General features: G+C 37.3%; 1 protein-coding gene across 7 annotated transcripts in view; it reads right to left on the bottom strand.

Annotated features, from left to right (window-relative positions):
- Nucleotides 1-914: 914 nt before the first annotated feature.
- The window catches only part of chst8 (carbohydrate (N-acetylgalactosamine 4-0) sulfotransferase 8), a 170,858-nt gene continuing 152,988 nt past the window's right edge, over nt 915-18,784 (bottom strand). For 5 of the 7 annotated variants that reach the window (XM_055173480.2, XM_055173478.2, XM_055173483.2 and 2 more), the window contains exons 3-5: nt 9,970-10,050; nt 9,573-9,607; nt 915-3,958 (exon numbers count right to left, since the gene is read on the bottom strand). In XM_055173480.2, the coding sequence (XP_055029455.2) occupies nt 2,891-3,958; nt 9,573-9,607; nt 9,970-10,050 (1,184 nt within the window). In that variant the 3' untranslated portion in view covers nt 915-2,890. Of the gene's footprint in view, nt 3,959-9,572; nt 9,611-9,969; nt 10,051-18,784 lie in introns of all 7 variants that reach the window. The other 2 variants (XM_055173485.2, XM_055173484.2) reach the window with 2 other exon arrangements.

The raw sequence follows: 18,784 nt of genomic DNA, 5'->3' as shown, positions 1-18,784 counted from the left end.
AAATGCAATCTAGTTTTTGATCTGGATCAAATCATCACTTTATGTTGATCCCAAAAAGTAGGATTATTCTGATCCCAGCAGAAGGGTGGATTTCAGAAACAAAAATGTAATAAAACTTCTAATATATATATATATATTAGAAGTTATATATATATACTAAACCTAAAGTTAGTCTACAATACAATTATTACTTTATAGTTCAAATCCTTATCATGATAAAGTATTCAAAGTATGACATTAAGCTTCCATTTAAAGGAACCATTCACATAGAAACAGTGGTGGGCCGTCAGTGGTGCTAGCCTAAACAAAATCTGAATCACTGATTTATATTTTAAGATATTTTTCCATGAATGTGTATTAAATCAATGTAATAAATCAGTCTATTATCTGTATTTCATAGCTCGTGGCTGGGCTGCTTCCAATAGTGTATATTTATGATAGAGCATTTATCCAATCATAATTCAGCCAGCGGCTGACATCATGTGTTGCCAGGGTCAAAAAAATCTGCCTAGGCCTTCAGAACGAACAGTGCTGGTGCCTTTTATCTTAAGATAAATGCAATGAAATCATTGCGCTAACCAATCACATTTCAAGTTGGCATCGCCGATGCCATCTAGCAGACCTACAATGATGTCAGCATTTTCGCATCATTTGGTTGGACTGACCCTCAGCAGTTTCATACATGCCGGAAAAAATCCCTCAAGCGTTCTCAAGCTGAGTCACGGAACACTATACGATCTGTCCCGACTAAAAACAGAATTGACTGTAATGTATGCCATGAATTTTGAAGGCAAAAATCCCATTGAAAGATTATAAAATATGCATTTCGATTTTAAACAGCTAATAATCATTGTTCAGTGTAAATCCCAGCTTCATTTTCATGTGAAATAAAAAGACATTGATGTCAAGACACGTGAAGGCTAAAGAACAAAGAGTTTATTGAGTAAAACTCTGCAGGAGGACTGCAGCTGTCCTGAAACGCTGGCAGTGGGACATAAGGCAAAGGGCTTCATATATATCATATAGATTAATACACTTCTGCACCAACAACAGTTATACATTCACCAGTTACTTGTGTAATATCATATAGTTTCATATATATATTCTATAGGAATCAGGAGGGTGACAGCAGTATTTCAGAATAAACACACCTTTATAAAGCCGATTCAGTATTGACTGAGAAACACCTGCTCAACCTAACATACACACACACACACACACACACACACACACACACACACACACACACACACACACACACACACACACATGATTCTTCATTGCTGCGTATGACATAAATCTACTCTGTGATTTCTAATAAAATAATATGAAATAAAAATATACTATGTTCATATAATGCTAATATATATATATATAGCTCTTACATGGTGTACCTTTCATAAATAAATAGAATATGTTCTATATGAGTTTAAAAGTTTGTGTTTTTATCACTCAGGTACATACAGGACACACACGCACACGCTCGCACGCACGCACACGCAGGTTATCTAATAAACATTATATAACTAGATTTAGTGCACACTAGTTGAGCAATTTTTGTCGTTCTTACAGAAACTTTTTTGCAAACACACTTAAAGATGAGTTTACACAAACGCCTCGATCACATTGAAAGCCATTTTACAAATACATAGAAAAATATAATCATCTGAATGCCCTTTTTACAATTATAGATAGATTAAGATTTTTATCACAAAAAAGGTTTGCATGGAGTGTGTTTTCAAAAGGGAAGCGAGTTATAGGCTATATATATATATAATAGTATGAAATAAAAGTTGTGTAAAGATACCATGAGATCTGATGATAATACCATAGTACTTTTATGAATTTAATTATTAATGTTACCATGGTTTTACTGTAACATGATACCGCTATGGTAAAAAGCAGTAATACCTTTGAGTCAAGATGAAAGCTATTAGTGTTAAAGTTACATTTGCCCTTTTCTAATTGTGTCATGTACATTTTGGCTGTATGCAAAAATACTGTGAATGAATGCTGTGCAGGATTGCATTTTTAATTGAGCATCTGGCATCCGATGATCTTGTTAAAAACATTGATATTTTGGCAGGCTGATGAAATAGTTATGCTGCATTCACACTGCATGTTTGAAGGGACTCAATTCAGATTTTTCCCATCAGATCAGATCTGACCCGCAGATGTTTAAGCAGGAAAAAGCGCATAAAATCCAATATTCTCTGATCGGTTTCAGGCCTGATTCATATGTGGAAATAAATTGGATATGAAACGTATACATGCATTCTCATCCGCAATGTAAGCAGACAGATCAGATATTCCCATGTGAAGACGTGTCGTGCGTCATTAAAAATGCAACACTGGCAAATGACATCAACTCAGATGGACACCACCTGCGATCACATGACTCTTCTTAGCAGCACATCTTTGTGAAGTAATGTTGAAGTTTTATGTCTTGTTACAGCTCTATAATCTTGTGAATCATTTTGTCTTCGTCCATTGCATATCACAACATTTTATTTTCTCAGAGGTTTAAGCTTTTGCAGGTCAGTATGTCCACCTTGAATTGTTTTGCCAAGTGTTTCGAGTAAATACAGATATCGAATAGGAGTCGCTTTAAAAAAAAAAATGATGTAAGCGGGTCGTCAAACAAATCGGATACAGGCAACAAATCGAAATTGGGCATCAAGATTTGCAGTGTAAATCCAGCCTTTGTCAAGTAAAAGAACTTTTAAACTCGTATGATGGCCAGGGTCTTTCCACTAATCACACAAGGACATTCGGAAAATTAATATGTATAGTGATCTGATGGTGAAACTCGGAGAGGTGGTTTAGTCTTATTAGTCTCTTCGAAAGCATTGAATGGACAACAGATGGTTTGCACAGCAGTAGTTAAGCTTTAGTACAAGTCTTTGTAAGGTTTAGAGTAGTTAAACATCAGATAGTCCATGTAGAAGAAGTCATAAGTCCTCTGTCTCTCAGAGGCGTTCAGCTGAGAAAAATAATCCTGCGTGATCTGGGTGGAAGTCCTGGCCTTGACCGAGGGGTACATCAGGTGTTCGGGGGCTCTGATCTTTCGTAAAAACATATTGGCCTCCTCTTTCAAGTTCTCAATCTTTCCTATGTAGTCGTAATGCAGGTGACACGGATAACAGAGTTGGTTCACCGGTTCCCAGTGGATATCCATTCCCACGGGCCGATGGACGTCCAGCAAGTAATGGATGAATTCCCGAAAGGTGACCCCGCTTCCCGTCTTTAAAGCCGCTTTGGACGCGTTCACCCTGTACTTTGAGATGATGGGCTTTCCGAATACGGGATGATAGTAGAAATTCGGGTTCTCGAATTTATCCCTGAACGCAGACACGAGTCTTTCCAAAGGCTCTCGGACAAACAGGACTTTAGTGTAGGTTTTCAGACGCTTGGCGATGCCCTGCCTGTCAAAGCTATCCAGTCGTTTCAGGTGGTTGTCGTAGTGAGCGGCCTTGTCGTTGATTTTACCGGTAGAGTTGGCGACCCCGGCCAGCACCATCAGAACTCTCTTCCAGTTCGAGCAGCCGGCTTTAGGCACCTCGCAGTACAACAGTTTATGTCGTTCCTCCACGTAAATCCGGGAGACGTGGTGTGGCGTTATCGTCCGGGAAATATTACTACGGTACTTTGCGCAGACCTCTCTGATGATCCTCCGACGAGATTCCTGAATATCATACAGCCCCGTAGAGCTCTCGGCTGTAGCGTACGAAGGTGAAGATGAAGAGTTGGTTTGCGCTCGTACCACTGGGCTGGTTTTTAAAAGTTTCCGGTGGCGTTTGGTGACCCGCTGTGACTCCAAGTCGTGCTCACGTGACCCTGGGGTGGCGGATTGATGTTTCCCGTGAAAGTCTGGCAGCTGCATTGGTGAGATGGGGTTGATGTCGCCCACTTCAGACCGCTGGGAAACTCTGCCGGCTGACTCGCTGAACTGTGCACACTGATCCATAAAGAGAGAGAAACAGAGAATTGTAATGAATTCATTATAGCAGTATTGTAAGCAGTATCCCAACCTCATGTTTTCATGGATTCCAGTGGAATTCTGGAATGATATTCGGGATGGTTTAGGTGAAATCAAGTGTGTTATTTGTGCAGTGATGTTGTCTAAATCTACCGTTTAGTGATGAGACTTATGTTTTAGGATGCGTTTTGAGGAACAAAATATTTCCTGTCTTATTATTTATCTCTGTAAATAAAGTATTTCACTTGAATCCTTGCAGGTGTCACATGAAAGTTAGCAGGTTTACTGGCTTAACATTGCCACGGCAAAAACACATAAACAGTGTTGGGGGTAATACATAACAAGTAATGTACATTACATAATAATATTAAGTAATGAGTAAAGTAACGCATTACTTTATAAATGTACACATTAATATTTGAGTTACTTTTTAAAAAAAGTAACGTGAGTTACTTTTCAGTTTAATACATTTGATAAAAACAAAAAAGTACTAAATTAAACTGAACGTAGTCATGTAGAATTACGCACTCTTATTGCATACAAAACATTTCAGAAACTGAGATGGCAGGCCAGAGCTTGACATTTTTGCGATGAAATATGCAATTTCTGAATGCAGAACTTTTCAGTCATTAAAAACACCTGCAAGGCCTGAAAGAGATCAAACCCCAGCCAAGTAAGAAAAAGTAACACAAAAGTAACTTAAAAGTAATGTATTACTTTCCATAAAAGTAACTAAATAACACAATTAGTTACTTTTTTGGGGAGTAACTTAATGGGCTCTATCATACACCCGACGCAAGTGTCTTTTGCTGGTTTTAACCCTGCACAATGATCATTTTCGCGTTTAGCGCTGCATTGTTTAAATAGCAAGTGCATTCGCGCCCACTTTTGCGCCCATGGGCGTTCTGGTCTGAAAACGAGGTGTGTTTAGGCGCATTGTTGGCGCGTTGCTATTTTGAGGCAACTAAAATAGACTACGCCATTGGCAAACAAAAACCTGCTCTAAAGTCTAAAGTCAATGGCGCAATATGTTTTTTGTTATTTAAAGAGCGCAGTAGTAATATACGCCTATAAACGGGAGGACAACGTGGGTTTGCTTATCACACACATAAATGCGCAGCAGCACAAAAACGCTTTTAAATATGAAAGATTAAAGGATTGAATGTAAAAGATTATTATTGAGTCTCTTGGACATAAATGAGGACTAATTATGAGACGTTAGAAGACGTAAAGAGCTGCTTCACCTGTAGTCTGGTAAGTAAATAAATGCTTTGCTTTAAACAAATGCATCTATTTTTACATTTTTTAAATGCTACCCAACAGATTTATTGTATATGATGACTCTGTGGATATGATGAGATGAGAAACATTTTAAGTAATGCTTTGTAAAAATCCCACGGCGCTGTCCAAGTGCTGAAACGCTTCGGCTCTCCGCACGTTTGTAAATTCTTTATCTCTTGTTTGTATTTTTAGAGTACAAACCTTTTCTTGCACATTTGCAAATTATTTTATGAGATTACAATGATTATGTAGGATTTCAATACATTTACAGCCATTAAAAGCCTGCTATTTGTACTTCTATGACTGAAAGAAAACGGCTTTTAAAGGTTTTAATCCAAAAAATTAAAATTTCAATAAAAATAAAAACACACATTTTTTAACATTAATCTTAAACTGGTGGTCTTCTTCCTCCGCTTAGTTGTTCAGTTTACAAAGTCCGTCATCTAAATAGGGATTAGACATAGCGCCAGCACAACTGGCTTTTAAAGGGGATGAGAGCTAAGACTCTCATTGGTTTATTGCACGTTACGCCCAAAACACCCATTACACATTAGGAAAACATGAACCCTTTTCGACTGTGCGCACAAACCATTTTTCCCGTCGTTAAATTAGCAAAATTGGAATCGGACATGCCCATTTAGACCATGCGCCATGCGCTTCAGACAATGCGCTTAGATCGTTAAAATAGGGCCCAATATTGTAATGCATTACTTTTAAAAGTAATTTTCCCCAACACTGTGAATAAACTTTATACAGAAAAGGTAATGAAGGGATTCTTCTGTCTCAGGTTAATATGTATAATATTTTACAGTACAGCTTATGTTTTTCTAAAGCATGCATGTTACTGTTTATTCTTCTGTAATGTTTTGCCCTCTACACCACTTCATACGGAAGTCAGAAAAAATGTACAAAAAGTACAGCTTTGCACCCAAAGAGTTCATATTAGTATTTCAATGATATGGGTGGGAGGGGCACAAACTAACGCAGGGTTAATTGTAACACGGCGACTTTACATATTTCTACAGGGCCGAGCAATCTGTGCTTTTGCTCTTTTACTGTCAGAAGATCTCCTGTGAACTTGTGAAATGTTTTGATGTGTTTTTCGGTCTCTGAGTTTGGTGTGTAAGTGACCAAATTCAACCTTATATTATTTTAATCACTACCTTGTTACCTAAAACATAACACCAGTTTGAAACATGCCAGCAACTCCGAATAACTGATAGATGGGATTGAAAACATTTTTATACAGCGGGGTTAGTTGTCACACAGTCTCAGGTATACAATGATAATTGAAATGAAAACAATGTAAATACTATTCATCAAAATGATAACTGTTAATACAATATCAGGGGAAATAACTCACAATTATCATTTCTTTGTCTTATTTCTATGCATTGCTGCATAATAGACGGATGGTTAGATAAAAGATCATGGATGGAACACTCTGTTTGTTACAATGAATCCCACCTATGGGTTAACGTTTACACTCCTGTCACTTTCGGTGTAATTGTACAATAACGGTAGATCACACAAACAAACTTTAAAGGAACAGTGTGTAGGATTGTGGCCAAAACTGATATTGCAATCACAAAACTGGTGGCCAATACACAACATGACAACATAAACATCATTTGAGGGCTGCAACTCCACTTTTATAATGACAATATTCTGGCCAGACCACTGTTGTCAGTGATATAAATATTTGAAATGAAAATGATTTCTTAATGTCTAGTGACATATCAGGGACATTTTATGATTAATTGATATAAATTTCGTACATACTGTTCCTTTAAGTGTTCATTTGTAGCAGAGATGTGTGTGTTTATTATGTAAAAAATGTTTAATCTAATTTAAATACTTTTTGAATGATAGAGCCAAAGAGTGCCCCTGTGTCCTGCTCTCCCCTACATACTGGTACCAAATGTCTACATGTCTGTACGTGGACCTTTTTAAAGGGTATTGCCCCTGTGACAGGTGTGGTACATATTTTGATGATTTATTTCTACCAGCGTACCTTCTTACATCGAGCACAAGATGGCACCCTTCAACAGTTCCCAGTCTCTCTGAACTCGTGCTAATTTGAAATGATAAAAATCTTTCCTGCAGTAATTGATGAGGATTTTTGCCTAATTCTCTACATCACCTGATTTTCAAAAAGATGTCGCCTGTGGCAAATATCAATTTACTTCCTCATTAGAATTCATTAAGGTGCAATAAAGTCAATGAATTGAATAATCATAAATCCAGTAGTAATGAGATGATTAGTTCATTATGAGTCAGGGCTCATTTGATTACAGATGCCAAGTTACAGCCCACCAATCTGCCCTCTGGGTAACATGAGAGCAATAGAGAGGAGAGATGAGATGAAATGAGCTGAGACGGAGAAGATAAAGGATTACAATAGACCGTGGTAAACTGAACATACTCGAGTCATTTTTACTACAATAAACTCAAATCATGCTGCTATTACTCTCTTATTGGTGAAGAGGTTAATAGCCAGCAAACACATTTTTAAGTAAGTAATTAATGTAAAGTAAAGTAAGGGATTCCTCAGTAATTTAATTTAAGTAACTTCTGATGTAATTGAAGTAAATCCTGTGTACATGGACTGTTATAATGGTGGATTTAACATCAACATTTAAAAACGTTAAAATTCATGTTTTTTATGAATCCTTCTCACTTTAAATATTTTGGTGAGTTAATAATAAACAAATTCCGTAGAAATTACAATGTTATTGCAGCTGGGTTGCCGGTAATTTACCGTTAAATTTATGTTATTTACTGACAAGAGTTTGTTCAAAGTAAAATAGATTTGAAATATTAACAAGTCTTTATCTTTACAGAATAAAACTATACAATAACAGCCTCATGCAAAGCATTCTGGGAACCAGAAATCATCATCAACCTCTTCTGTTTTTTTGCTTCAGATTTTGTTTCCCAGAATGTTTTGCTTGTTGCTGTTTTTTTAGTTTTACTCTGTAAAGACAAAGACTTGTAAATGTTTAATGTTCATTTAACTTTGAACAAAATGTTGCCAGTAAATAACATAAATTTAAATCTACAGTAAATTACCGGCAACCCAGCTGCAATTTCTACTGACTTTTTTTACAGTGTTTCGTGTAGTTTAAAATTCTTAATTAGGAGTATACTGATGCAAAAGTAGTTAATAGTTAGTTAATAGTGAGAATTGGACCTTAAAAAGTGTGTCCAGAATAATTGATGTACTTGTATATGATTTATTTGAACCATTTCAAGCTGATCTTTGTATCATTTACTAAATAAGATTTAGTAATTATTAAGTAATTATTAACAAGTAATTAAATACTTTTGGAAAGAGTAATTTGTACAGTAATCTTATTACATAATTGAAGATTAGTAATTACATTGTAAAAAATTAGCTGTAATTCTGCAGCTGGTTGCCAGTAACTTACTGTAGAAGATAAAGACCGAAAATGTTTCATGTTTATTTAACTTTGAACAAACTGTTGCCAGTAAATAACATAAATGTAAAATCTACAGTAAGTTACTGGCAACCAGCTACCTGTAATACTGTAATTTCTACAGAAATATTTTACTTCAATTACTTTATTTGAGTAACAAAATTTGCAATGTCGGTGAAAATCTAATAGACGTCTAACAAAAAATAAATAAAATACAAAAATGAAACCAACACCTTGTAATCATTGTTGACTTTGCTTACATACTTTAAGAAAGGATGTGTTTATTTTTTACACATTGTTTTGTGTTATGATATTTAACACATTATGTGTTGATTTTGTGTTCAAATAAATTAAATGTGTTGTGTCCTTAACTAAACACAAAATATGTTAACACAACCATTTTAAGAGTGCTTGATGCAATATCAGATATCTCACAAGTAACCACATGTAACCAAATTTGTTTAGATTACCTAGAAGTGGGTTACTCATAAAAGCTCTATTGTTAACCTATAATGACGGTGACATGATGCCTATTATTGTTTGCTGGGTGTCGTAGATTCAGGGCTCATGAAAATATGATCTTACCTCAGTTCCTCAGAATATATACAAAAATCAAGTTATTAAATAACAATTAACTAATTTAATATAACACACACAGAATAGTGAGAATTCAGTGAGAACTATGTTCTTACGTCTTCATTACAATTATATATTTATTAAGACTTACTGTATGAGATTCACAAATTAATAAATGACTTAGACCTCAGTACTGCTTTTGTTTCATGAATAATACCTATAATAACTATGGTATTTTAGCAGAAACTGGGATTACCATGGTAAACATTATGCACACATAAAAAAAGTGTTGTCACCTTTGTTGAGTAAGATGCGCTTCTGAGCTTCACACCTGAGAGAGAGAGAGAGAGAGAGAGAGAGAGAGAGAGAGAGAGAGAGAGAGAGAGAGAGAGAGAGAGAGAGAGAGAGAGAGAAAGAGATATTAGTAAGTTATATTAAGAGGAGGAGAACAGGTGTTGTTATTGCACTGTAAAAAATTCTGTAGAAATTACAGTATTACTGGGTATTATTCTGAACTAGCTGCCAGTAACTTACTGTAGATTTTACATTTATGTTATTTACTGGCAACAGTTTGTTCAAAGTTAAATGAACATGAAACATTTTCAATCTTTAACTTCTACAGTAAGTTACTGGCAACCAGCTGCATAATTACAGCTAATTTTTTTACAGTGTGGACTCAGTCTTGTGGTTCACCTGTATTGTTTATGGAGCTGGAAATCTCTGAATGCTGCATGAAGTCTTGTTGTTTTCCTGCCAGTGTGGTGTTTATGATGCCTTGTTAATTTAAAGGTGAAGTGTGTTACAAAATGATAATCTGCTTCAACATAAAAAATGACACACATCTTTAAAGTGTTAACTAAAGCTATCTGAGAGGTGATCTCTTCTGTTGTGCTTCATTTAACGGGTTATAAATGCAGTAAGGTGTCCTATGTGAACGCCTGCTGAGTGTATGCGGTGTCCACAGCTTCAACGCTGCATCGCTTACATGTCATTAAACAATCTGAGGCTTTTATTCTGTAATTACAGACTGAATCAGACACTACAGCCCTTCAATCACTAATTACAGCTTTCTGTGTCTTCACTCTCATTGAACATCTGACTGTGTTTCTAACATATAATTGAGACACAAATGCACACATACTGAATATACACTATAGTGACAGACTCGTATTCATTTAATAATCACAACCTGATACAAACAAATATATTTATCATGCAGGTAAAAACAGATGGAATAGATGAAGTAAAGCTGACTGGAAGAGATCAGAGCCTCACGACTGAGATCTAGATACATCTGTTAAAGAAATGTGTTTAACTCTGTTCAGTGTGTGTGTGTGTGTGTGTGTGTGTGTGTGTGTGTGTGTGTGTGTGTGTGTGTGATATAGAGAACAGGTGGTCAGCCTGTGGGCTGATATGACATCATTATACTGTGTGTGTGTGTGTGTGTGTGTGTGTGTGTGTGTGTGTGTGTGTGTGTGTGTGTGTGTGTACCTGGTAAAGCCTATGGTGTGGGCACCTTTAAGGTAGTAATACCAGTAATGTTTTCGACCTTGTGCAATTTTTTTGAAAATCTTACATATCAGAACATTTTCTGTGATGGAATCATTTAACATTTAGGGCTCTATCTTACACCCGGCGCAATGCAGCGCAATGCGCGACGCAAGTGTCATTTGCTATTTTCCACCCTGCGTAATTATAATTTTCACGTTTAGCGCTGCGTTGTTTAAATAGCAAATGCAACACAATCATAGCTTCAAAAACAAAGAACGGGACCTTTAAGAGCATCATTTTAAACATTAGGAGTCTGAATGAATGCAATCTCTCCTCCAGAAAGTCGATTATTTTATCAGTTAAAACTTATCTTTGAGCACCATAAAAACATATGTTGAAGTTTTGCTGTCACAGTACTTTTATCATGCTTTCAAGGTGCCGTCGAATGTAAAACTGTATTTATCTCAGCATAGATGAATACTAAGAGTTGTGTACATCGTAATGACATATCATGAGCCCCCGACACAATTGTTTCCTCCTTCTTATGTAAACCTTGTGCATGCAAAAGACCGACCGCTGGAAAACAGACCAATCTCAACATAACACCAACATATAGTTAGTGCTATATGCTAGTTAATGCTATGCTAGCATTTAGGCTGAAGTTCTACTATTAAGGTTACAGTTACGTATTGTAACTGTAAAAACCCAAACTTACCACTCAGAAACGTCCATTAACAATCTCCACACAATTGATTATTCCTCAAAATCTGTTTCTTCATCTGATACAGACTCAAACATAAGATCTGTTTACACACACATAGAGCTACTAAAGGAGCTGCTCTGAGAAACAGCCAATCAGGGCAGAGCTCAACATTATTATTCATGACCCTTTTAAATAAGGTAATAATAGACAAATTCTAAAGACAAAGGTTGTAAATGAACATGTAAAACTGACTCTGGATGATTTTTCAGGATTAGCACTTAATAAAGCCACAAACCTTCTATGTAGATATCAGAGAACAATTTAACAGATTTCAATGCATTCTTTGGCACCTTTAAACAGCTTAAAGGACATTTCATGAAAATCTGACTTTTTCCACATTTAAGTGATATAATTAAGTCCCCAGTGCTTTTATCAACCTAAAAAATGTGATAAAGATCAACCCAGTAACTTAGTTTTGGTAAACCATTCTCCACAAGCATGTGAAAAAAATGCTTATTGAAATTTGGCTCCCCTGGTGATGTCATAAGGAGATCATCTTATAATAATACCGCCCCTTAATCTGCACTACCAACCATGCCACTGCCATTTAGTACAGAGATCAGCTCATTTGCATGATAAATGACACACCCAAAACGGCACATTTTTGCACACACCTACAATGTGACAATTTTAACTTGCTATAATGTAAATTCTTGTAAATGTCCCCTTTAACTACAAGTCTACACCCTTACCTCATTTAGTATACACATGCAGATATATGCTAATTAGGCGAATTCAAACCGCGGGAATAAGATTGTCTTCAGAAAACTCCAATTTATGAAGAAAATACTCAGTAATGGTGTTGAATGATGATTTTGTACACGGTTTGTCTTAAAGCATATCAGAAAACACCACATAGACATATAAACAACAATAAAAACTTGATTTTCACCACAGGAGGACTTTAAAGCATCTGTTTGTTAAAAATGTTCACGCTGTGTTTTTTTATTTGACTTTAAGTAGCGTTATATAGAGGCATCCGTTGGTAAAAAGACAAAAAGAAAGTTGCACAACACAGACTTTATGTTCCAAGCAAATGAATAAAATGCACATCACGTTGTAATGATGACTTTCCCAGGAGGACTGTAAGCCAACGTGACCTTTGATAGTCATCAATCAGAGAAATGCTCCTGTAAGCACATAAATCCATGCTGATGTATGTGATGTTATGACTGGATGTCTGCTGAGACCTTGTTCTCTGTGTCTCTCTATTCATGCTGGTGATGTTTGTCTCATCATTACTGAGAAACATTAACACATCACACCTGTTTACTGTTATACTGAACTCCATAGTGAAAAACTAGCTGTGTAAGTGTGAACAATAATCCCAGTTTATAAATATATGAAATGACCAAACACAATTTAAATGGAGAACATTACAAGTAGCCTGTTAGAAATGCAGGTGATTATTCTATAACTATACAAAGATTCATGCACAATTCCTTAAGAAGCACACATTTAAGTGATAGTTTCTGTGGAAGTGAAGGTCTGTAAATTCGACAAAGACGCCAGTTGTTTACATGCTTGTTAGTGCATTACTGCATGACTGTCTGTGTTTCTGTAAGCAGGGATCTGTAAAGAAATCTTCCTGTCAGATGTAAACCGCAAGCTAAATTATATAGCGCAGACAAACTTTGATTGACAGAGCTGTTATTCGGTGATGCAAGAGAGTTCTTGAGTTATTGTAACAGAAGACGCCGTCTTCAGACGCTCTTCTGAATGAACGTGAAGATGCTGAAACACAACATTGGGAGGAGCTTAAGTGTGCAGTGCACATTTTTTGCATTATTACGTTTCAGTTTTATTGAGCTATAAAGCTGATTGATTCTCAAAACCCTCCCGAAACTTCCCGATAGCTGACTGCCACTGACATGGTGTGTTCCAGGCATTACTTAGTTTCTAGGATCTGGTTGCTTATTGGTCAAAATGGTTTATTCCTCTATAGATATGGGTTGCCTGTTTTTTATCTATTTAACTGCCCACTTGCTGAAAATCAAGTCCAATTACCTTAAAGTAATGACGCATCTCTCAGCATGATCTGAGTTATCTTACAAGTTTTTAACACCAACAGTGCAGGAGGAGGAAAATATATCAGAGAACAGAACATACACAAAACCCCCTGATTACCTTCATAACATTAAACAGAAACATCCTTATATGTGGACTACCAAAGGTAAAATATGAGGAGCTCAGATGCAAAAGCCGCTTAACACCACCTCTGTCAAAAATTAGATAATTATATCAATCAAATGGACGTTCATAAAATACCTTCCCTTCAAATCCTCTCAGGCTATTAGAAATATACACTCACCTAAAGGATTATTAGGAACACCTGTTAAATTTCTTAGTAATACAATTATCTAATCAACCAATCACATGGCAGTTGCTTCAATGAATTTAGGGGTGTGGTCCTGGTCAAGACAATCTCCAGAACTCCAAACTGAATGTCAGAATGGGAAAGAAAGATGATTTAAGCAATTATGAACGTGGTGGCATGGTTGTTGGTGCCAGACGGGCCGGTCTGAGTATCTGCCCAGTTACTGGGATTTTCACACACAACCATTTCTAGGGTTTACAAAGAATGATGTGAAAAGGGAAAATCATCCAGTATGTGGCAGTCCTGTGTGTGAAAATGACTTGTTGATGCTAGAGGTCAGAGGAGAATGAGCCGACTGATTCAAGCTGATTCAAGAGCAACTTTGACTGAAATAACCACTCATTACAACCGAGGTATGCAGCAAAGCATTTGTGAAGCCACAACACGCACAACCTTGAGGCGGATGAGCTACAACAGCAGAAGACCCCACCAGGTACCACTCATCTCCACTACAAATAGGAAAAAGTTGAAGACAGTTGAAGACTGTAAAAATGTTGCCTGGTCTGATGAGTCTCGATTTCTGTTGAGACATTCAGATGGTAGAATCAGAATTTGGCATAAACAGAATGAGAACATGGATCCATCATGCCTTGTTACCACTGTGCAGGCTGCTGGTGGTGGTGTAATGGTGTGGGGATGTTTTCTTGGCACTCTTCAGGCCCCTTAGTGCCAATTGGGCATCATTTAAATGCCACAGCCTACCTGAGCATTGTTTCTGACCATTTTCATCCCTTTATGACCACCATGTACTCATCCTCTGATGGCTACTTCCAGCAGGATAATGCACCATGTCACAAAGCTCGAATCATTTCAAATTGGTTTCTTGAACATGACAATGAGTTCACTGTACTAAAATGGCCCCCACAGTCACCAGATCTCAACCCAATAGAGCATCTTTGGGATGTGGTGGAATGAGAGCTTCGTGACCTGCATGTGCATCCCACAAATCTCCATCAACTGCAAGATGCTATCCTATCAATATGGGCCATCATTTCTAAAGAATGCTTTCAGCACCTTGTTGAATCAATGCCACGTAGAAATAAGGCAGTTCTGAAGGCGAAAGGCGGTCAAACACAGTATTAGAATGGTGTTCCTAATAATCCTTTAGCTGTGTGTGTATAACCACAGAGTAATTCTTGCATTGTTGCATACTCTATTTTTTGAAAAAGCTCTCAGGTGCAGTCATGACTCTGTCAAAGATCCAGAGCTGTGTGTTTCTGGATCGGTTCTGTCATTGTTTACACCAAGCACACAATAAGTAAGTGACACACATCTTTAGTTCTGATGAAATCACTGTTCAGTGAGAGGAGATGTCAACAGCCAAACAAAGACTCGGATACTAAACCAGCTAACGGCCAGTGCTCAGGATATAAAGGAGGCTTCTGGAACAAAAGCAAAACATCTTATCGGAGCAACACCAGCTGAGCCTGAAGCTCTCTCACTCTCTCTCTCTCTCTCTCTCTCTCTCTCTCTCTCTCTCTCTCTCTCTCTCTCTCTCTCTCTCACTGAGGACACGAGAGGCTGCAGGTTGTTTTAGAAGCTCACATGTTGTTGTGACTGAAACTTTCTGAAAATATTGAAGGTTAGTTGACATCAGTGATGTGGAGAACTAACCAAAAGTAGCAGCCTGGAGTTATATAAATATACAAAGATGTAATCATTAGTAGACTTTCAAAACATTGGTTGTTTGAGCTTACTGACAAGATGGACACACAGGCCAAACAATTGTGTAAACTTGAGAAAAACTATTGACCAATGACAGAGCTGCTTATATATATTGCTTTTACTGTAGATATGCAAACTAAACTATGTTCTTTCCTCAACCCTGGATGACACTTACATAATTTACTCAACCCCATGCCATCCACATGAACATGACTTCTTTTATACAGTTTAATCCACATAAATGTTTTTACATGAAATGCTGTCATCATTTGTAAAAGTCTTATGGGGCGTACACACCAAATGCAAATTCAACAATTTACACAAGTAGATAGATTACATACAAAGTCAATGCAAAGATGCAAATAAACTCTAACTTTCGCTGAGGGGGTTTCAAATGAATTATGCAGCACCATTGCCACGAAAACACATGCTATTCACCTCAAACACAACTTTGGGCAAGTTGAAAATATTAAACTCGAGCAAAAAATTCCCATGGCACAAAGTTAAATACCGCGAGTAATCTACAGCGAGGAATGTGATGCTTCTCCGTTTGGTGTCTATGCAGCATTAGGCCAACATTATATTTGTTGTTTTTGCAATGGTATACAGAAGTGATCATATATAATTATTTCTCAGTCTCTTTATTAAAATACAACCAGAAAATACAGGAAATGTGTATGTAGTATTATAAACAGTATAAGCTGAAGTGTCACGTATTTAGGGTAAACTCCTCTTCACTAGAGAAATAGCAGGCAACTGCAGGATCACAGCACCTAAATGAAATTAAATGCAAGCCAAAACCGAGACGTTGAAATGACGGCTAACTATAGTCCGGCTATGAGTAACCCACTTCTACCCTAAATAACCTTGAATTTGGTTACATGCCATTTTTGCCAAAATAACTTGAAGATGTATGATATTCCAACATGTAAGCAAAGTCAACAGGTGTGGATGCATTGTCTATTCTTGGGCTATAGTTAGACGTCTATTAGACTTTCACTGGCAGCCCAAATGTAGCCAAAATGCTTGCTGGGTAATTTCTAATTCTAATTGAATGACTTCAGGACTTCATTGTCCTCAAAAAAGCTCAAGATGTGTTTCGTGCCAAGAGAGGTCACACTAAATACTGACTGATGCCTGAAGAAGCATTCTTCAGAATTCATACCTGAAGTGAAAAGATACATATATGAGAGAGAATTAAGAAGTTTTCTATTCATAAGAAGTCTTCCTAACCCCATTAACACAGCACTTTGGTCCCAGAAAATTTCCGTAAAATTGTCAGAGAGGCTTCTATGTGAACACAAACATGTCCAATAAATGTTCTGGGATTGCTCCTGTAAAGAGTACCTGCAGTAACATAATCACGGAAAGCGAACAACAAGAGGGGTGACGTAGTGAGGACGCCTGTGTCATCGCAACAAGAAGTTATTCAGCTCTTTGACACAGAAATTTAAATGCAAAAATATCTGCAAACTGCACTGAAGCTGAGATCATTTACCAGCATGACAGAACAGCACAACACAACACAACACAACACAACACATCTTCTACACACAACACAACACAACACAACACATCTTCTACACACAACACAACACAACACAACACATGCTCCTTATAATCTCATCATGAAGTAAAATGCACACACATGGTTTCTCAAAAGAGAAATCACAGATAATTAGCAAACTTCAGATGCTGTGGAAAAAAGTGCAGGACTTTAAATAAATCACGTGTCTTTACGGGATCTTTACGGTATGAGTGTGAATGCACGTACTGATTCTGGAAAATCATTGGCAGTGTGAATGAACCAAACATCAAATGATCCCGGACAAATCCTGGATACCTATTTTCTGTGTGAAAAGAGCTCCTTGAACACTTCCGGATGGTGACTGGAGAGGTCCAGCAGAACTATGAGCTGTCAAAGTGAAGATCTCAGATCATGAACCAATCTCAATACCAAGAGCCTGAAATTCTGCCTTGTGTGATATTATAGCCCTGCTTCTCTCTCCACACACACACACACACACACACACACACACACACACACACACACACACACACACACACACACACACACACAGTAGGCTCTGTGTTTCTGGCAGAATTTGTATTCTTTTTTTGTTGTAGCTGCCCGCTGGTTATGCTGGGCTTCATGCCATCTCTCTCTCTCTCTCTCTCTCTCTCTCTCTCTCTCTCTCTCTCTCTCTCTCTCTCTCTCTTTGTATGCTGCAAGGTTGTGCACCTTCCTGAATTGAATTACAGTGTTTTTTAAATTTCATATCAATTATTGAATTGTATAGACTTAATATGGTGATATATTCCTCTTATTCAACCATAATGCTCTTTAAAAGTCTTCACTCATCTATCATTCATAGCATCACTGTCATAGGAATCAAAATGCCACATATTATATGTAAGGAATAATTGACTCCGGGCCATTGAATTATAAGAAAATAATGCACACCAAGGTGGTAATGCGTTACACCGCAGGTGTGCATTGTTTTCAAATAATTCAAAGGACCGGAGTCAATTATTCCGCTTATACCACGGTTACCACAAACATTGCTCTGGTGCCTATTTTTAAGACATTTGAAAAATTAGGTGTGCGGTTCACAGAAAAACAATCAACACCCACAGAACACCTCTCAGCCAATCAGAATGCAACACTCAACAGACCCGTGGCACAAAATTTGTAAATCTATATTTAATAAATAAACGAATTTTATGGACAAAATGGAGCCAGGCAATTGCAGTACGTTAACATCAGTCTGTCATTGTTCAAGCAAACAGGTAGCTCCGCCCACAGTCATGTTCTTAATTCAATTCTATTCAATTCAGCGCGCTAATGAGAGCGACTGACCGGAGACATCAGGGAACACAGAGGAACATCTCACCCATCTGACAGACAGAGACTGAAATAATCCTCTCAGCTGTCAGGTGAATCTGAGATCCCAGAGGCTGATACACAAACTCAAGCAAGTGTTGAAGAGATAAATACACAGGAAAATATCAGCCCATTAAAAATAGCCCAACATTGACCTACAGCGAGAGAGCTGTGACAGTGGGTTTGATCAATAGAGACTGACCGCCTGCTACCTACAACCACACACAAAGAGTCTCGCTGTCTGAGCCGTGTAACCTTTAAAAGAAGTCACCTCACATTCTCTCACTTTCAGCATTTCTCTATGAAAATGAATCATGGTTTTACCACA

This window comes from Misgurnus anguillicaudatus, chromosome 15 (assembly GCF_027580225.2).
Source record: "Misgurnus anguillicaudatus chromosome 15, ASM2758022v2, whole genome shotgun sequence".
Classification (NCBI taxonomy): Eukaryota; Metazoa; Chordata; class Actinopteri; order Cypriniformes; family Cobitidae; genus Misgurnus; species Misgurnus anguillicaudatus.
The sequence above is the reverse complement of the archived record's forward strand: the minus strand, read 5'-3'. Positions and strand labels throughout refer to the sequence as shown.